Source organism: Colossoma macropomum, unplaced genomic scaffold, assembly GCF_904425465.1.
Source record: "Colossoma macropomum unplaced genomic scaffold, Colossoma_macropomum, whole genome shotgun sequence".
Lineage (NCBI taxonomy): Eukaryota > Metazoa > Chordata > Actinopteri > Characiformes > Serrasalmidae > Colossoma > Colossoma macropomum.
In genome coordinates, this window is record NW_023495878.1 from 854,573 (window position 1) to 874,176 (window position 19,604).

Here is a 19,604-nt window from a genome sequence, read left to right on the forward strand (position 1 = left end):
GTCATTTCTTAGACACTTGGAATATTTGTGAAACAACTTTTATTTAAAAGGACAAATTTGATTCCTTGGAAAAAGAAATAATATAATCAACAGTAGTGGCTTCCAGTGTATCAGACCCCTGTTGTTTGCCTTCACTGGCAAACGCAAGTTTTAATACAGATTATAAAATACATACAAAATACTCATCAGTGGAATTCAAACACCTATAACGAGAGTGTGCGTTATAATGAGATACCTATGAACATTTCCTGGAGTATCTGAAGTGTAGTGCTTTAATATCTAAACCACATTGGACAGTTATACATAATTTAAATATTTAAGAAAAAGAACGTTGAAAAATACGTAGCTGCAACTAACAGTTTTCAATCAAAATTGTCAATTAACTTGGTGACCAAGTAGCTGTAAGCTAATGTAAGGGCAATAAGCCAGAAACTAACTGCATGGTGTACTTTTACTTGAGAGACGAGAACTACAGACATAAAAGTCAAAAATAACCAGTGTATATACAAACAGTTCATCTCTTGTCAGAACCCTGAAAAGGTTCAGACACTTTCGTCAAAAGTTAGAAACTGGAACGGGCTCCTTCAGTCAGTTTTGATCAAGCGCGACTCTGGATTTCTTATTGATTCGGTCAGCTTTAATCTGATGTTTTATGTGGAGTCTAGCACCTCTTTGCAACAAGACAGTTAAACAGTTGCAGAGCTAAAGAAAATTGCAAGCTGTGAAAGCTGCTGTCAGGTAAACTACACTAAGCTGTGTGGTGATCTAATGTTCTACAGAATCCATAATATCGGCAGTCGTGAGGTGCTTTGGTCATCTACTTACTGATGCTTTCACATTGCAGCTTTAAAGCAGTGCAACAGAACCAGGCCTACAGTCTAAAATACCAGGATGATCAGGATTAATCCATAGGTCTCACCCTAATGCTTGTGATCAATATCTGTGGGAGTTACCAAGTCGCAAAAAGTTAAAAACATTATATACAGGTGCAGCAGTGTACATTCCTCTGAAGAATTACGAGTGAAATACAAGATCGACTGAAACCCCTTTTCGTGTGGGTGTAGCAATATGTGTGCCTTAAAATCTTTCCCGCAAATTTTCAGTGTTCTTTGAAGATAGACCCTACTCCTGTTTCAGCGTTATGGCACGCGGACAGGCCACAGGCTATCCTTTGATCATCCTTCTGTATTTCTCACTGTGGCCTCTGCCCTTTTGGCATTAAATCAGGTTTAGTAAATGTGTCCAATTACTGTTGGGCCCTCGGATAGTCTTTACAGCAGTCTGTCGTCCGACCATTGGACTGTGTTGTGATATATTCTTGATGTCCATCATTAAGCTGGGCAAGTGTCCCCTTTACAGGTGAGTGTCCTCCTCGTCAGGTATGTCCTCTTTGGCCAGGTTGTCGATGGGCACAATCCAGCTGTCGTTGAACTCTCCATTCAGCGTCAGCTTCTTCTCCTGCATCTCCGGCTGCACCTCCATCACCTCCAGAGTGGGGTTGTCATGGTAACCATTCTCCACTGTCTGGAGCTCCTCAGTCAGGTGTTGCTGTAGAGAAGTAGTGGACGTGGTCAGGGAAGGGACAATGTGACATGATCATCATAATGTTTGACGTCAGGGGTGCACTGAAATTTAAGCGCCCAAAAATATTAAAGATTAAATGGGCCCAAAATGAAGTGTCAAAATCTAAGACATGGCAAATTAATGTCATGGTAATGAAAATGAGAAAACATTTTTGTCCTGCACTGGTCAGCGCAGACTGATGTTCAAACAGTTTGAGTGGTAGCAACTAACAGTGAAAATATCAGCCGCGTGGAGCTACTTCACAGTTTCTGAGAGGAACATAAGACAAGCGATCTATAAGGTGCGCCAGCCTTGTGACTGGAAGGTTGTCGGTTTGATCCCCTGAGCCGACAGTATGTGACTGAAGTGCCCTTGAGCAAGGCACCTAACCCCCAGCTGCTCCACGGCGCTCCGGATAAGGCTGCCCACCACTCCAGGCAAGTGTGCTCACTGCCTCCTAGTGTGTGTATTCACTAGTGTGTATGTGGTGTTTCACTGCACAGATGGGTTAAAGGTGGAGGTGAAATCTCCCCGTTGTGGGACTAATAAGCCTCACTTAATCTAATCTATAATCTCTGTTCATGTCGAGTATCAGGAGGAACAACTCCTCCACTACAGGGTTCATAGCACTGGAAAACATGACTCAATACACAGAACACAGCAAAACATCAAAAGCAGAAAGAAAAGTATGAATACGCTGTCTATAGCCACAGTTTATGAAATGACTAACAAAAAAAAAAAATCTCAAGCGAAAAACAAAAGTGCAAGCTGATGGCTTCCTACTCACCAGCTTCTTATTCAAATTTTCTGTCCCACCTTAAATTTTGCAGCTCTTGCATGTAGTTGTATGTAGCTCCATTTAAGGTGAAATGGGAAATTTACTTTTTCATTTAATTTTTTTACTTAAAGATTTTCCAAATTTACTTTTTTCATTACTGAAATGACTTCCATTATTTTTTAAGCTTTGTTGAAAAACAATGGAAGTCATTGCCTTGGATGACGAACCGTTCTCTGTTCTCGACGACATCTGTGTGTGATTCTGTGTCACATACTGTTGCCCAAATACTGTAATAATTTTAGTAAGTGTATTGTATTTGTATTATGTTGTTGTTTTTTTTTTTTTTGAGGTTTTTATGGCAACCAAAAATTTTCGTTTCAGTGCATCACTCTGTGTCTTTACCCTCAGACTTCTGCCCTCTTCCACCATTCTTCAAGATTCATTTCAGCAAGATGAGGCTCAGCGGTGTCCTAGGAATAGAGCTCATGGATCGACTAGGGTTTACTAGAGTCATCGCTCTTGGATGTAGTACCTGGTGCTGTACAGTCCGTCTGTGGTCCTGCTCAGTAACTCCAGCCTGACCACCACAGGACTGGAAATCCCACCAATGATCTGCTGATAATCTTTTTAAGTGTCACATTCTATAATGTGGTTATTTTGAAGAACAACCAAATATAATGTCAGCGATAAGGGGTGTAAATAGCTTCTTACACCAAGTGTTCATTAGTCTTAAAAAAAACAGGCATTTGGAGACTCTGGAGCTCTTAATACTGCATGGTGCTTGAATACTGTAATGAGCAACAGCTTTGCAGACTGGTGACAGGTTCAAATCCCTGTACAGACAGTAATGTTGATGCCTTTGGAAAAATTCTTAACAATATGTTTGGTTTTATCAGAAACATGATTATACTGATCTACTGTTGATCAGAAGGACTGAAATATTCACTAAATCCCCTCAAAACGTCTGAGCACGGGCCTCACTGAACCATTACGTCATCTGCCATTGCACCGTGCTGCCATGATTCAAAGTTCCATCTGTGCAGCAAGCCATTTCAGCAACACCCCCAACAGGTCCAGTGTATTTCAATCTGCTGGAATGACCTGAACATTATATGGCAGGTAAGGAAATGATGTGTCGGCTTATTGTGTCCCTACCAGCGACTGTATGAGACGTGAGTTTTGTTTGAAGTCTCTGCTGTGTAAGACACGGAGCACGATCGTTGTTTTACCTGGTTCTTCCTGTAGGACCTGTGGTGGCACCCGCAGTACAGAGCGAAACAAGCAAGGAAGAGCAACAGGGCGCCACACGAAGACAAGATGGCAATCAGAGTGCTAGGCACCGGTGTGGGTTCAGGCTTTGACTGCAGATAAAAAACAGGTGCATTCAGACATATTGCACCATTTATAAACAATATCATTACAAGCTAAGTAGTGTGCCTTACCCTTTTTTCCTTAATGTAGATTTTCGTTGCTTCTGATGGATCAACTACCAGAAGAAGAGGACATGATTAGTCTTCATTGAGATGAAGCAGCCGCAGTGGAATCTTAGAAATGGCTGCGCTTGATGGACTTTTAAAAAGTTGTCATAACCTCACCTGTCAGACTCACAGAGATGATGTGGTAATCATTATCTCTTTCGTTTACCTCCAGATTGCAGCCAGTAGCTGAGTTGTAATTTTTTATGAGTTCTCGACAAGTTCGAACAAAGATATTCTGTGAAAGGAAAAGGGTAGAGTTGTACTCTCACTCTCCGCAAGTTCTATGAATTAAAGATTATCTACACTAATAATAACAAAGTAATTGACAATATAATAACTGAATATCACAACCACATGGAGGCAACTGCATAACTGAAGTGGCATCCGTAAGCGCTATTTGCTGAACTGCCAAGAACCACTATTACATTCAAAAGGTTCTTTGAGTTGTCATTGTTCTATATATAACCGTTGCATGTTTTAAAAATCCCAAAATCCTTTTTTTTTAGTGTAAAATTCTATAGCAAGACTTAAATCTTGGTACTTGATCCATCAATGACACAACAAATCTAAACTAAGATTAAAATGGTAAGGCTCATTATTGTGAATTATTTCCTATACACTCTGTCAAAATACAGTGTAAAAAAAAAAAATAAAAAAACTTAGTTTAGACAAAAGTTTTCCTAACTTACATTTTAGTACTGCAGTTAAGTTTAAAATACAGCTGAGCTTACTCAAAAAGCACCACTTTGCAATAACCTTTATGTAAAGGGTTTATGAATGGTTTGAAAGTAGTTAATTAATAGTTCTGAGTTAGGTTATAAAGACTAAAAACACTAATAAGCAGTTATAATGTACATAAAAAAGGAAACAGTGAACTGTTGATTGCCAAATAGTGAGCCCACATTCTATATGTATTGTTAGTATAGATAGAATGTGTGAAAGTGTGAACACACCAGTTCAAGTGACGTTGAACAATGCAATTTGGCTGCAAAGTTTATTGTACATTTTCCATTTACTTGCTATGTTTAATTTACAGAAAAAGAATAAAACATAAAATATGAAATGTGCCATAACTTTTGCACAGACCACATTTTCTGTTTTATTTCTCTCCCAATTTGTTAAATTCAGCAAATGGACAGTAATTGTGCATTAAATGTGTAGAACTCTATCTCAGCAGAAGATGTGTCAACTTATTTTCACTCAGAAAATCAACAAAGCATGTAAAGGGGTGCCCACATTTTTACATACAACTGCATTGTAACATATATGAGAAACCCGTTGGACTGGTCATTTAGCACAGAGGTCTGCGCTTAGCTTTAAGCTGTGATTGCCACATTCGCACCATCAGTTCCAAATGCTGTTAAATTCCACCGTGGAATTCTGTCTTTTTCGATACAGGAACATGTTTTTTTTTTGCAAATGCAATTTTACAGCAGCAGCTCTGGCTACATCAACAAGTATGTTATTATTAAAAAGTACCACTTCCGCCCCCTACCACCCCCCACCCACACTGTGTCTGCAAATGTGTCGAGTGGTAGAGTGAACGGCCATGTTTAAAGCTCGATTAAAGTTGAAGTGGTCTTACGTCATTACTCGTATCCTGAATATCTTCCTTTGTGATTTTCTTCTGCAGAAAAGAACAAAGAAGCATTAAATTTTATCATCAGCGTGAAGAAATGAAAAACAACAACACCACCACCATCTACTTACGTTGAATGGTTTGATGGACCCAGTTGATGGAGGCCTATTTAATTCTGGTGTTGGAGTAGATCTCTGATGGATATCTGTAATAAAAAAAAAAAACTAAACTTTTTTTATCTGTTTAAGGTCATTTTAACAATGCTTTATAGAAGGGAAATATGCAGATTAGGGTTGCTGAGCACAAACTGTGTAATTCTGCAAGAGTATATTTATTCCAAACGTAACATTAAAGTACTGTATAAACTGTTACCTAGTGTTGTTACAGCCTCTTCGCTTCGATTGGTTGTTGCTGCGATCTGGGTGGTCTTAGCTACAGGTGAATCTGTAACAGACGGACTGGCATCTTTTGAGTTAGTGCTTAATATTGATGGTGTAATAATGGAAACTGCTGTGAAACTGCTCTGAGTAGAGTTACTGTCCTGAGCAATTGGGCCTGGCGTATTTGAGCTCGTGCTGATTAATATGCCGATGTTCGGCGCTGTGGTGTGGCTCCCTGTAGGGGATGATGGAGTGGTAGGTGCTTTAGTTTCTGTTGAACCCTGTGCAGTTGTGCTGTTTGAGGTTGTAGCTTTGGCATTTGTAGTCAACTGAGGACTGGTCCCACTGTTTACAGAAGTATCACTGGCTTGAGTAGTAGCAGGGGCATTTGGGCCTTGGAGGAGAAAAGCAATGGAAAAACAGACCACTATTAGTTGAAAAAATAAATATTCTAAACATATTTCATAGGTCTGACTTCATTGGTTATGTCATTAGTTACATTTACTGAGTTACATGTACTCAAGTAACATTTTAATGGATGTTTAATACCCTCAGTGTTTTAAATGATACAACGTTTTTACTTACTAAGTATATTAGTGAGTAAAGAAATTTACTTTTTGCTCAGTTATATTTTAGTCATTAACATTTAGTTAATGATTCCCCAATTCTTTTTTGTGTTTAGTTTGGTTTATTGGTGACTGCATCTGTGCTGTACTGCTTTGTGATTGGTCACATCTCTGACCTCTCTGAGGTTTTAATATAAAAAGTATTTATTATAAAAAAAAAATCTATCTTCTTATATTCTATAACATGTCTCTATATATATCCTAAAAATAAGTTAACACTTCATCTACAGTGAACAAATTTAAATATGCCAATCGTCTGCACATTTCAGTGCACAGTTTCTATTTATTTGCTGACTCTAACATATTAGAAAAATACAAAACATGAAATATAAAATGTGCCACAACTGTTGCACAAGCCACATTTACGTATTACGTTGTTTTTTTCCCAGTATGTTAAATTCAGCAAATAAACACTAGCTGTGCATTGAAATGTCTGTTCTCAGTAGAGGCTGTACACTTCTCTTCACTTAAAAAATAAAATAAAAATAAAATAAAAAAGGTAAATTGAGCAGGGGTGCCTAAACTGTATCTGACTGTCTGGCTCAGAGAGACTGGCTTGATTATAAATACCTTGTGATGTTGGGGTCAAGTCTTTACTAGTTGGTTGTGCTCCGGTGGTTGGTTTTGTAGCAACAGTGGTAAGAGTAGCAGCTGGGGTTGGCAGTGTTGTTGTGTGACTCGAGGAAGCAGAAGAGGTTGGAGGAGCAGAAGAGGTCGGAGGAGCAGAAGAGGTTGGAGGAGCAGAAGAGGTCGGTGGAGCAGAAGAGGTCGGGGGAGCAGAAGAGGTCGAGGAAGCAGAAGTGGGAGGCTGAACAGTAATGGTCGGGGAAGCAGGAGACGTAGGCTGAGCAGAGGAGGTTGAAGGACTGGTACTGGTAGAGGGATCTGCGTTTGTGTATTGGAGGAGAAAACCTGAAATAAAATAGAATGAAAAAGAAATATTTTTCATTTATTTAATTTCCAGTCAAAACGGACATTAAGAACAACTTATTCATTTCCCAGGAGATATTTCTGAGGAGATTAGATAAAATCATACACTTGCATGAGGAAGGGGAAAGGGGAAAATGAGTGAAAAAAAACTGTCCCCATCACATAAACAGCACTTAAGCTTTCATCTTTGAGAAGGAGGAGAAAATCAAGCTGCTTCAGATCTGAAAACATCCACGTTGCTGTCCATGCTTCCACTGTGAGAACACCACTCAGCTCTGAGTTTGAAAGGATGTGTAGCTGTCAAGAAGCTCTCACTGAGAAAAGGATATCAACCTAATAAACTGCTGTTCTCAGAGCAATGGACTGACCTCATCAATATCAGTGAAGGTGTTACTTGGATATGAGAAGGAGAAAATGTAACCAACTTCTAAGACTGAACTTTATAGGTGTGGAAAAACATCCCTGCAGATTTCTTTGAAAAACTGAAAGCGAGTCTCAATGAAAGCTGTCATAAAAGTAAAGAGTGAAGACTCTGAATACTGAGAAATTTGACGTTATATCTTGTGTTGAAAACTTCAGTGTAACTTTCTGTTAAATATATTTTCTGTTTTTTCCTTAAGATGAAAAATGAACTTGTACTTAAGGCCGTTTTGACGTACAATACTCTATGCTGCATACGGTAAAAACTCACCAAAATATTTTTTCTGCAACACTTCTTTAGCTTATTTTGTTCAGCAGCTGTGCTGGAGGTTCATTACTGTCTCTATTTATAGCTAGAGAGACAGAGCAGTCCAAACAATTAGGTAGGAAGTAACACACCTACTCCAACCACAGAGGCCTAAACAATGGTGGTCAGTCCCGAGAGTCCGACAACAATATTCTTTCATGAGCTCTTAACGCACTCTTCAGACTAAAGAAGTTAACATAGCTACTTTAGATCAAAATATAACTGAAGACCAGTACGGGTTAATCAGCTCTTTCATTTCAGTGAGTGAAAGAGACAGAGAACCTGAGGCTGCTGCTATTTACGCTCAATTACCTGACTGAAGTTTTGGTCACAGTGTAGAGACACAGACAAGACTTTGTTGACTTTTCTGACAACATATCATTTCAAAACAATGAAAAAAGTGACGTAAAGGATGTAGCAGGCAAACATTGTTTAAAGGTCCCATATCATGGAAAATGTTCACTTTTTTTGAAATAAGAGTTTGATCTACAGCCCTGTTTGTCAAAGGCAGATGTATGCAGGATGTGCAAATTATTTAAATGTGCATATATATTTTAAAAACTATTCCATTTCTCAGTTTCAACATTTGATGTGTTGTCTTTATACTATTTTCATTTAAGTATAGGTGTAAATGATTTGCACATCATTGCAGTCCGTCTTTATTTACTGATAAAAGATGTCTTTATTTATGCTAAACTTGTAACAATAGAAGAACCCTTTTTGGTGCTACATAGAATGCTTTTCTGAAAGGTTCTATAAGAGGGGTTCTCACCCCCACCTAATCCCACCTGTGTATAACTACAAAGCGTAGCGGCCCACAGAAAAAACTAAAATCAACTTTTTAAAATACAGCTTTAGTTTACTTTTCTTAAACGCTGACACTGAAAACCTGAAAATTAGGTCCTGACAAAGATCAGATCAGCCATTCTGGTTGTCGGTAGGTTTGCAAAATTTGCAGGTATGTTAAAAACATGCAACATGTCAAAATACCACATGGTTGTAGTGATGTCAAAAAGGCGGGGAAAAAGAAAAAAAAAAGAATAGAAATGACCCAAATAGGGGTGGAGTGTTCACACATGTCAAAACAGAGCGAACTAAAAAACCTGTGATAAGTCCAAACCAAACTAAGCGCCTTGGAACACTTCTCCATCTCTGGCTAGCTGTTTGCATCATGCACCCGTGGCTGTGTTGTCTCAGACTGATGACGTATCCACGAATATTTATAACGGTTCTACTGTGAAAACGTTTAATTCTTAGATTTTTAATTATTAAGTTAACCATTTTTCCACTTATGTTTTTATTACTTACAGTAATGTTACCGGCCCGAATTACTAGCTCCCTCTGAGTACATTCCCGCGGACCACTAGAGGGTGCCTCACGGCCCACAGGTTGAGAAACCCTGTTCTATATAGAACCATCTATAGCACATTCTCCATCAATCTGAAGAACCCTTTCTTGATGCAAAGAACCCTTTAAGCATGCAAATGATTCTTTAAGTGTTCACAGGTCTATATAGAACCATTTTCTTTACTAGAGAACCCTTGAAGAACCATCTTTTTTTAAGAGAGTAGTGTATGTAAAGTGTACATCACACAAAATGTTAAGAAAAGTGAAAGTTCTTTTATTATAAGAAGTCTCACTGTTAGACCCTCCAAAACAGTCCACTGTATGGCCTATAGTCAAGTGAAATCTTTTTAATTGTATACATTGTAAAATAAAGGTGAACCATAACAAAAATTCACATGGCACGTGAAAGAGAACAGAAGAATGATAATTTGCATAATATCAGTAATATCTTTTTTAGATTAATGCAATACTCAATAACATTATCTATCATGCAAGGCTCCTAATTTCAGCTTTGACTACTTACTGGAGAAGGTGTGATGTTTGTGTTTCCTAACTCATCCTCACACATCTGTCTTTGATTGCTGTGGTTCTATCTTTAAGGCTGACCCTCACTGACACCCCCTGTCAGTAGCGGCCTGTTTATCCCCCATCAACAGGGCTGCTGATTGTGACTATCAGTGAAGGGGCCATGTGGAGTTCCACCCATGACCATTCTGCTCCCACAGTCACCTATCTTAATCCCACCTGCACCTCCTCAGACACACTTTGTGCTCTTGGACCACCCCACCCCACACCCCCGGTCACATAATATCCTCTGTATCTCTGCTACAGGCTCCAGCACTGTAGATGCTCTTTCCAGGGTCATCATTCCCTCTGATAAGTGCAGGATATCTCTCAGTTACTGAAACCTGAAGAGCTGAATGGCAGCAGATGCACTGAGGGTTCTCATATTTTTCAGCCCTGAGTGCTCCACTGCTTACTCCAGATCTCCAGAGCTTCAGCCAGTGCAAAGTCTCTCCCCTTCATTGCTATGAACTCACCATAACAAAAGGGTTCTTTAAAGTGATGCCATTGAAGAACCACTTTTGGTTCCCTAAGGGACCTTCCAATAGATGGTTATTTAAAGGAACATTTTTGTGATTTGCAAGCGTGAAGAACCTTTTCAAAGTTCAAGGATCCTCCACATAGTTAAAGGCTTCTCCTAGAACCATACACAAAACTAGGAACTCTTTTTAGGAGACAATATTTGTAGGAGATAAACAAAACAGAAAAATACATATACAGTCGTAAGCAAAAGTCAAATTACATGTTTGTCGATTTTCTAAGTGAAAATAAGTTAAAGCATCCTGTACAGGGGACAAACAAACATTTTGCTGCTATTTTTTTGCTGAGTTTAACATGTTCTAACGTAAAATATAAAACATATTGGATGTTTTAACTTGTTTTCACTTAGAAAATCAACAAAGCAAATCATTTGACCAGGGTGCCTAAATTTTTGCATACAACTGCATATTTTATGTCAATATTTCATTATTTTTTATAAATATTACAAGGATGGATGTTTGTGGTTGAATTTGTGTTAGATATAAGTCCTTCTCTCTGAGGATGGGTGTGAGAACCAGTTGAATTTTTTGCAGGGTTTCCTGTCCGCTGTTGACCTCTTATGCAACTGGATGGGTGTCTCCTCTATTTTGCTAACGGCCTGTAAAAGCAATCTACTGAGAATCTACCAAATCTGAGCGGAGATGATAAAGTATGAAGCTTTCATCTTTGTTGGAGTTGGATTTTAATGGAATTTAAAACTGATCCACAGTGTTGAATTTTCTGATTAGAGCTATGATTAAAAAAGAGCAAATTTATAAAAATATCCTTTTATCCCAAATGTGGTTGATCAGCCAAGACGTGTTTGGTTTGAAGTTGGCTTATGATTATATTGATCAATGGCTTTGAAATTCTCTTGCATGGTGCTGTGAATGTCTGCTGCAAGCTATTTCAAGGGTAGGACTAAGTGTAATATATGTCTGGAGAGCTGCCCCACAGTCAGTCAGATGAAGGGTCTGGCAGTGCGTCCCCTCTGAGCTGGACTTGTTAAGTGTGTTCTGCTTTGTTCAAACAGCCGAATGAGGATGACAGTCGGATGCGAGGGTGGAGACCTGTTGAATAGTTTGACTTCCTGCTGGGGGTAATGTTGTAAAGCATAACAACAGGGCCATAAATCACACACGTTCACACACAACACCATCTGGCGTGATATACAGGCACTTAAAAAATCACATATATCAGAGCAGCCATGTGCCTATAACTTTAATGCTTATTTCTGTTGAATAACTCATAGTCCTAGTATTCCGCATCTTATGATCTGTCTCATTCCGAAAACACGGATAATGAGTAGGTGCGCACCCATATGGGAATTCTGGGCCAATGATAATATGTGTACATTTACAGTCACATGCAGAGGTTTGATTAACCCCGGAGAAATTACATGATCTGCTGATTTTGTAAATCAGTAAAAATAAGTCATATTTCAAACATATTTAAGTTCCTCTACAGGGAACTACAGGGAAATATGGCATTTTTCTGCTAATTTTAGTGCATAATATATTTGCTGGGTTTAACACATTGGAAAAAAATAAATAAATAAAACTTTTGCACAGGCAATATTTTATTTTAAGTTTGGGCACCCAAACTTTTTGCCGACAACTATATGTACATGTGAATGTGTCTGTGCATGTATGTGCACATTGCTGTTTGCATACTGTTGCTGTCAAATCAAAACTTTGTATTTACACCATTTTAATATTTCAGATGTTTATTCCTTGTAACACAAACATAAAAATTCAAGTGTAAAAGTTTTTTCTCTCTACTCTAAAGTTACCATTTGAGAGAGAAGAGATTTTGTTACGACAGTGGTGATATACTGTCTGCAAATAACCATAAAACTGCTATCTGCCCCACACACTGCAGCTTGACAGTGACGCCCCTCTACTCATGTGGGACTGCTATCATTGCTTTGGCCCCCCTGCTGTGCTTTGGGCTTCATGGACCCCCTAGCCACCTCCAACTAATACCCCTCCACCCCCCGACCTCTTCCTGCGTTGGTGTCCTATTCAGGGCTAATTGAACGGGCCTGTGGACCCTGCGTTAGGAGTACTGTGCGTTCTTTATGGGTACGAGTCACAGCTTACCTCCTCCACTAAAGGGAGGAGACGAGAGGGGCTGTGAATGAAAAAAAACGTTCAGAATGAATAATGGGATGGCAGGAGAAAGGGAGAAGGGGGCCGACAGGGTTAGAAGGAGGGGGTCGCCAGGCAAATTCCTCACCACACACACACATACACACACAAAACACTAAGCGCCGTCATTAGAGTATGCTAATAAAAGTGTGGAGAGCTGAGAGGCACGTCGTCCTCAGAGGAGCAGAGTGTGAAACAAGTGTAAAAGTGACGGGTTTTTAAACAGCTTTCACAGACGGGGGTGTGAATGTGAACACGGCCTTTCGACTACGTAGATTTTAGAGTGTTAGTATTCATTATAATCAACATTCAATAAAGTATGGACTTATTTTTTTGGAAGAATTTAATTTTGTGACTATATTCAAATGTAAAACTTTTGTGTATTTTTTCATCTTGACTATATTGCACTACTGTGTAAACAGTTCCTTTGACTGCATTGGCATATTTAGTACATTATCGCAGTTGGAACAAAATCTGGTATCTCTGTTTTTATTTGTTTGCTTGTTTTTTTTACCACACCAGTTGCCCTTTACATTGTTTCAAACTTTCACGATGAATGGACCAATAGAAATGCTCTAAAATGACCTATATTAAAATCTCTTCGCAGTAACTTCCATTAAAAGTTCAGATGTGTTCTTTTCTTACAGTTACTTTTTTTTGGAGATACAAGATATGCTTAAAAATATGCTTAAAAATAATCAAACTGAATCATGTTATTTAATTGGAGGTTTTAATGTCCATATCTGAAATTCTAAGATGTCCTTTGGTCCATAAAGGCTTTTAAATAAATCAAACCATTTGGCTGAAAAGTTAGTTTTATCATTCAATACAATTCAATATTGTAAATAGTCATTCGGAGAGGTCTGATGTGGAATGCTACATTCTAGAGAAACTTACCAAGACAGAATTGTTCACAGAGGAATCAGACGTCTGAAGGGTCTAATGCCTCTAAAAGCTCCCTCACAGAAAGTTAACACATGAAATGCTTCTGAATGTGCTACCTGACATGTTGTTTTACGACAGTTTTGACATTATGTTTTGGCCAAAAACTTACCATTTTTAAAATCCATTCATGGTGGAGAGGTACATGCAGGACATCGTATGGCAAAATAGTATTTTTTTCATATTTATCACTGCTCTATCATCATTATAAACTCAAAAGACACATGCAAGTTCACTGGTGGTTATGAATAGTAAATAAGATGTCTATATTTGTGTTGTAGATATTGTGACTCCTGGTTCCTATCACCACCACTGTAAAGACATCTGAGTTTCTCTACAATGAACCATTTCACACCAAACTACTCTGAATAATTTTCTGTACACTGCAACAATTGCATTATACAGAACTTTAGAAAAATTGGTGGAATTCCCCTTTAAACCTTTTAAAGCGTTTTGCGTACATAGGACTGATTATTACCAAAACAATAGAAATATATATGACATTTTTAATCACTTTAAACCAATCAGAACAATTTTATTTTTACATTACACACTAATGTCTGGACACTTTAATGCACAATTACTTGTTGAATTTTAACAAATTAATTAGAATTTAACATAAAATGTAGCCTGTGCAAAAGTTATGGTACAATGAATACTGTATCTTTTTCTGCAAAGGTCATTGAGCCCTCACTTCTCCTTCACATACCATACCTGTTACAGCTGAGCACTATTCTTTTATTATTAATGGTTCATCAACAGGCAGTTTTATGGGCAGTTCTTCTTATTTCACCTTTAAATGGACTCTTGCACTGAGATTAGGGAGTGACCGCTGGAGAAGTAAGAAGCAGGAGGTAGGGAGAGGAAGCTCATGGCAGTGCCAGTCTCAGGAGTGATTAATAATAAATAAAGCAGGGGTGGAGAGTAGAGGATGACGACAGGCCCACCTTAGGAATCTGATGATAGGCAAAGCTGAAATTTCTTTTTCCACACACCCACATAAGAAGCATCCCTCCCTTTCTCTCCCCTTGCTTACTTACATACACTGAGACACAGCAGAATCTCCCATAAGAAGATGCTCGTTTTAAACTTTTGAACTCACTGTGACATTCGGCCACAGTTGTAAGCAAAAATTTGAGCACCCAAATTACAGGTTTGGTTGATTTTCTGAGTACAAAAAAGTTCAAATCCTCTACAGGGAACAAACAGACATTTTTACTGTGTTTTAGTGCTCAGTTTTAATAATATGGTGAGGTTAACATAATGGAAAAAATAACATTAAAACTGTACCATAACTTTTGCACAGGCCATAGTTTATGTTTTATTTTTTTCTATGTATTAAATTCAGCAAACATGCAGTAATTGTGCATTAAAATGTGCAGAAGTATGTTTTGTGTATAACTGTGTATCACTGATGCTACAGTGTTTAAACCAGACACAGTGGTTGGGGGGCGGGATGAAGAGAACAGAACATGATGCCACACCTTCTGTGGGAAAAAGGATGTAGATAAAGCGCTTTCCCAGCTATTGTTCTCTACTTTCTCAAGGCTTGTGCCGGACAGTCCTGCCAAGAGCCATCCATAACAAACACTGGCTGCTACAGCTGTTTGTAACTCACTGGCTGTGTGCACAGACAGATAGGCAGTATTAGGTTTAGTCTGGCCTGTTTGTACTGATCCAGCTCCATTATTTCCACTGAAACCAGTACAACACCTCAGAAAAACAACCAAACAAAAAAATAATAATAATCACATATATATATATATATATATATATATATATATATATATATATATATATATATATATATGTGATATATATATATATGTATATATATATATATATATATATATATATTGGCTGTCTGCTTTGTAATTTACATTTTACAGAACTTCAAATAAGTTAAGAGAATGTGTCTCAACAATGATCTCAAAAAGGGGAATTCCACCATTATTTCCATAATTCACCATTATCAAATTTCTTCAGAATTAAATCTTTAAGATGTAAACAAAGTTGTTCAGAGTCATTTGATGTGAAATGTGCCATTCTAGAGGAACTTACTGAGTCAGAACTGTTCACAGCGGTAGTGATAGGAACCAGACATCTAAGGTGTTTAATGGCCTCTAAAATGGCCTCCCTCACAGAAAGTTATTACATTATTTCATTCTGAGTTTCATACATAATGGTTACAAATACACTGCCTGATGCCTGAGACTTTTTAGGTCTAAAACATATTTTCTAAAAGCCATTTATGGTGGACAGTGGGGATGAGCGATATAGAAAAAATAGTAAATCACGATACCTAAATTTTAACAGTAAATGTTATATATAATCATACGACAAAATACGGAAGTAGTGACATATTTTAAAACTGCTATCAACGCTATGAATATAATGATTATTATTCAACGTTTAACATACTATACTGCACTAAATCCAATTAAACAGGATAAATTGTGCTCTTTTTGTAATTAAACATGCAGTTGGTCAGTGCTTCTTTAATTACTGACGATATCCATGATGTGCTCTGAAAAGTGTATTGTGTATAACAATAATGATCAGAATAATGACAAATCATTGTCATACTGTTCATCCCTAGCCTAGACTTCATGTAATAGAAATATGTACATATGTAACAGGTACATGAAAATAGAAAACATTTAAAATTTAGATTTACCACTTTTTCCATTATTAACATTACAAATAAAAATTCAGAAGACATGCAGTTTCACTGATTGTTTTGGATAGGAAATAAAACTGACATATTTGGATTGAAGACATTGTGACACCTGGTTCCTATCACCACCAGTGTAAAGAGTTTGATAGGTTACTCTAGAAGTGACCTATTTTGCATCAAAACACTTTAAATGATTTTGTTTACATCTCAACAATAGAATTATGCACTTTGAAAATTCCCCTTTAAGGCAACCAAGTTACTTAAAATTAAAGCAACAATAATTTTATCTCTGTCTTTTTTTTCACTATTGGTTACTATTTCGATGGCCTGTCCAAAACAGTGAGGCTAACGATAGAGGACACTTCTATGTAGAAAGACATTAGCCTAATGGGACTGATAGGTTCTATTAAAAAAACCTGAAAGGATGGCTGGAAATGTTGTTAAGAGTGGCTAAAAATACGACCAAGAATCGCTTACTGTAGTTCAGTCTGAAGAAACTCAAAATGAAAGAAACACAAAACTCCCTCAGCTTTTCTCAGCCACTTTCGCGCGCTCGTCAGGGTTTTGCACTAGCAGGTGCAGCACGCGCCTTAATTAAAAATAACAGAACTCCACCGCGCGACCTCTCCAAAAGCGATGAGAAGCTCGATTCACTTTACTAAACCGATTCTTTCGAACTGTCCATTCAACAACGCACTGATTCACAAGTCAATTCTTCTCTCCTCTGCACAATGACATTCAGAGCAGTGAATGTCTGATGTCAACTTACTAATGGAATCTCAAACTGCACAAAGCTAGAAATGGTATATATCAATGAGCATCAATTTTGGGCTAATATCAGAAAAAAAAAATGAATCAATCAATCAATTCAATTTTGTAACAAATCTATCCTGAAATAGCACTCACACTGTGCGATGTGACATTAGCTATGTACTTCTTATTGTCTGTAGTAGGGTTTTAGTAGTCTGGCCATGGTAGACAACTTTTAGATGATAATTTAAGCACTTCTCAATTTAAAAATGTTTATTTTAAAGCTTAGTAGTCGTTAAACAACAACAAAAGAAACAGATCTATATCTCTATGGGCCAGCACTCACGATTTCAAGGTTTCAATCGCTATCGGAAAAGAAAGTGTTGTTGAGCCACCTCTACACAAAGCACAAACACAGAAAACTGAAAGAGGGTAAGATGTGCTGAAAAATGACCATTAGGATTAAAACCCTATGGTTTTGCTTTCTAGTGGGAATTGGCTTAAGAGACCACTAGTTTCCTGTAGGACACCTTTAGATCCCTTTAGGAAACAATCAAGTGCATCTGGAATCAGTCTCTCAAAACACCTGTTAAACCATTAGTCCATTAGGCACTGTGATATCAACCCATCAGGAAAACATAAAATACCCCTACTGACTTGGACACCATCAGGAACCAACAGGAACTTTTAATGGTTTAGCAAGGTAGGCTACAAATGTAGCTAACTTCAAAGAGGGCACTCAAGCTACAGAGTGGTATTTTGTGTTATTCTTTTATGAAGATAAATTGTGAAAGACTGAAAGAAGTTGAAAAGTTCACTGGAAGTTCAAAACAGGTATTAACGCTATAGAGATGTGATTCAGTTGAATCGGTTCAGTGAAACGAACCGGTTCAAAAGAACGAGTCGTTCGCGTCGCTGCTCTCCAGCCAGAGACCGTTAGGTAAACAACTGTTAGCAGCTTTAAAACGGAAAAAAGTCTAGTTTAGCAGATGTTTACTTCTCACGGTCCCGTATATGGACAGGTTATGCAGAGTTAGCATTAGCGAAATGTTTATACCACAATATGAAGTTTAAACTTGCTGAATCCTTACATAAAGGCATCTGTATTCAGAAAAACACCTGCTAAGTCTATGAAGGTATAGGTAGTGGTGGCTAATTCTAATTTTCGTCGAACAGATAGTACCTGTAGCTATAAATAATCTTCATAGCCTCTGCTATTAGCCTTGTCCTTTGTCATGAAAGTTAGAGAGACTCGACAACTACGATTTTGCTCAGGGTAATTTCAGCTAATAACGTGGTTTCAAATTAAACCTTGGGTTCAAATTAGCTAGAGGTCAGTTTACTTAAAATGTCCAGTAAAACTCAGATTATTAGCTTGAAAACATCTTTTTTGTAACTCCAGCTTTATTTGTGTTCAGCATCAACGAAGGCGAATTTGGCTTCTTATTCCCCAGGTTCTTATTCGAATTTACCCCGTTCCACCTTAAATGGAACGAGGGGCCGTTACAGCAGTTACGTTCATGTATGGGAATAAATGGAACTGCTGCACCATTTAAGGTGGAACGGGGAAATTCGAAGAAGAAGCTGGCGAATAAGAGGCCAACTTCAGCCTCGGTCAGCATCCTCTGCTCAGTATTTCATAAAAGACTCACCTAGCACAAAAATAGTCCACAGCGTTCCTGTTTTCGTCCACATTTTGCCTCTGTTTCAGCGTTTCTTGGCTCTCAGAGTGTGAATGTCAGCCTGGTGAGGATTTTACACAGAAAAAAGGAAGAAAAAAAGTTCTGGATAAAAAGTTGAGGAGTCCCGCTGATGCTGTGAGGCGAGACGCCACTTCGTTCCGCTTATCTCCTCGAATCTGTATCTGAGGTTCTCTAAATGACTTTTCTGGTGCTTATTTTTGTGCTGAAAGCCAAGAATGCTTTTGTTAGCGGATCTCCTCTGAGTCTCTCTCCCCCTCCCTGGCTGGGGGGATTGGGGCTGAAGTGTTTGCTGGGTTTCCTTGGCTGCGCGGCGGTGGTGGTGGTGGTGAGCCGGCTGCTTTGGCTCTCTCTCTTCTCCTCACTGTTCAAACGGAGGCGACCTTTAGGACTGAAGCGGAGACGTGCTGCGTGCTGTCTAAGGGCAGAGTCTCTTTGGTCAGTCTGGTCAGGCCAGGGTGTGTTTTACGTCCGCTCACTTCGGCACTGCCCATGTGTGAAAGCTGTCACTGGTGAGTTGATGATGCCAAACTCTCCACAGACCCAATAGGAAACTCCTAAGTGGACCCTGCTGGCCACAGTGAACACTATTAATAAGTCCTTTCGACCCATGTGACCTGGATGCAGGGAGATATTCACCGTGGACTCCATCAGTCACCATGTCTGAAGATTTTCCTTCTTTTACTGCTTGGTGCTGTAACTTTATTTCCATATCAAATGCATACTGTCCATATGGAAGAAAAATGTATGCACTTATATTTCTCCATTTAAAAAATATTCAATGCAATGTATGTAATGTTTTAAAATATAGGTGCTAACTGGCTTAACCCTTGTGTGGTGTTCAGGTCTGTGGGACCCATTTTCAGTGTTTACCAAAAGAAAAAATGAAGTGAT

General features: G+C 38.4%; 1 protein-coding gene across 2 annotated transcripts; it reads right to left on the bottom strand.

Moving 5' to 3' along the window:
- Window positions 1–22: 22 nt before the first annotated feature.
- On the bottom strand, window positions 23–19,265 carry podxl (podocalyxin-like). 2 transcript variants are annotated; one of them, XM_036563830.1, is made up of 9 exons: window positions 18,663–19,264; window positions 6,975–7,316; window positions 5,771–6,172; window positions 5,530–5,603; window positions 5,405–5,446; window positions 3,937–4,054; window positions 3,784–3,827; window positions 3,571–3,702; window positions 23–1,548 (listed from the first exon to the last, which is right to left on the bottom strand). In XM_036563830.1, exons 1-9 carry the CDS (start codon window positions 18,703–18,705, stop codon window positions 1,354–1,356), a joined length of 1,392 nt encoding a protein of 463 aa, XP_036419723.1. In that variant the 5' UTR covers window positions 18,706–19,264; the 3' UTR covers window positions 23–1,353. The 2 variants fall into 2 exon arrangements, with proteins under 2 accessions (XP_036419723.1, XP_036419724.1); XM_036563831.1 differs by lacking the exons at window positions 3,784–3,827; window positions 3,937–4,054 and having other exon boundaries at window positions 18,663–19,265.
- Window positions 19,266–19,604: the final 339 nt, after the last annotated feature.

Bases quoted from the DNA above. Each gene is read 5' to 3' on its own strand.
- podxl (XM_036563830.1), bottom strand. From the start codon at position 18,705: ATGTGGACGAAAACAGGAACGCTGTGGACTATTTTTGTGCTAG. The intron at 7,317-18,662 runs GTGAGTCTTTTA...ATTTTATTTCAG, and splicing joins GTGGACTATTTTTGTGCTAG to GTTTTCTCCTCCAATACACA. The intron at 3,703-3,783 runs GTAAGGCACACT...TTTTATCTGCAG, and splicing joins TCTACATTAAGGAAAAAAGG to TCAAAGCCTGAACCCACACC.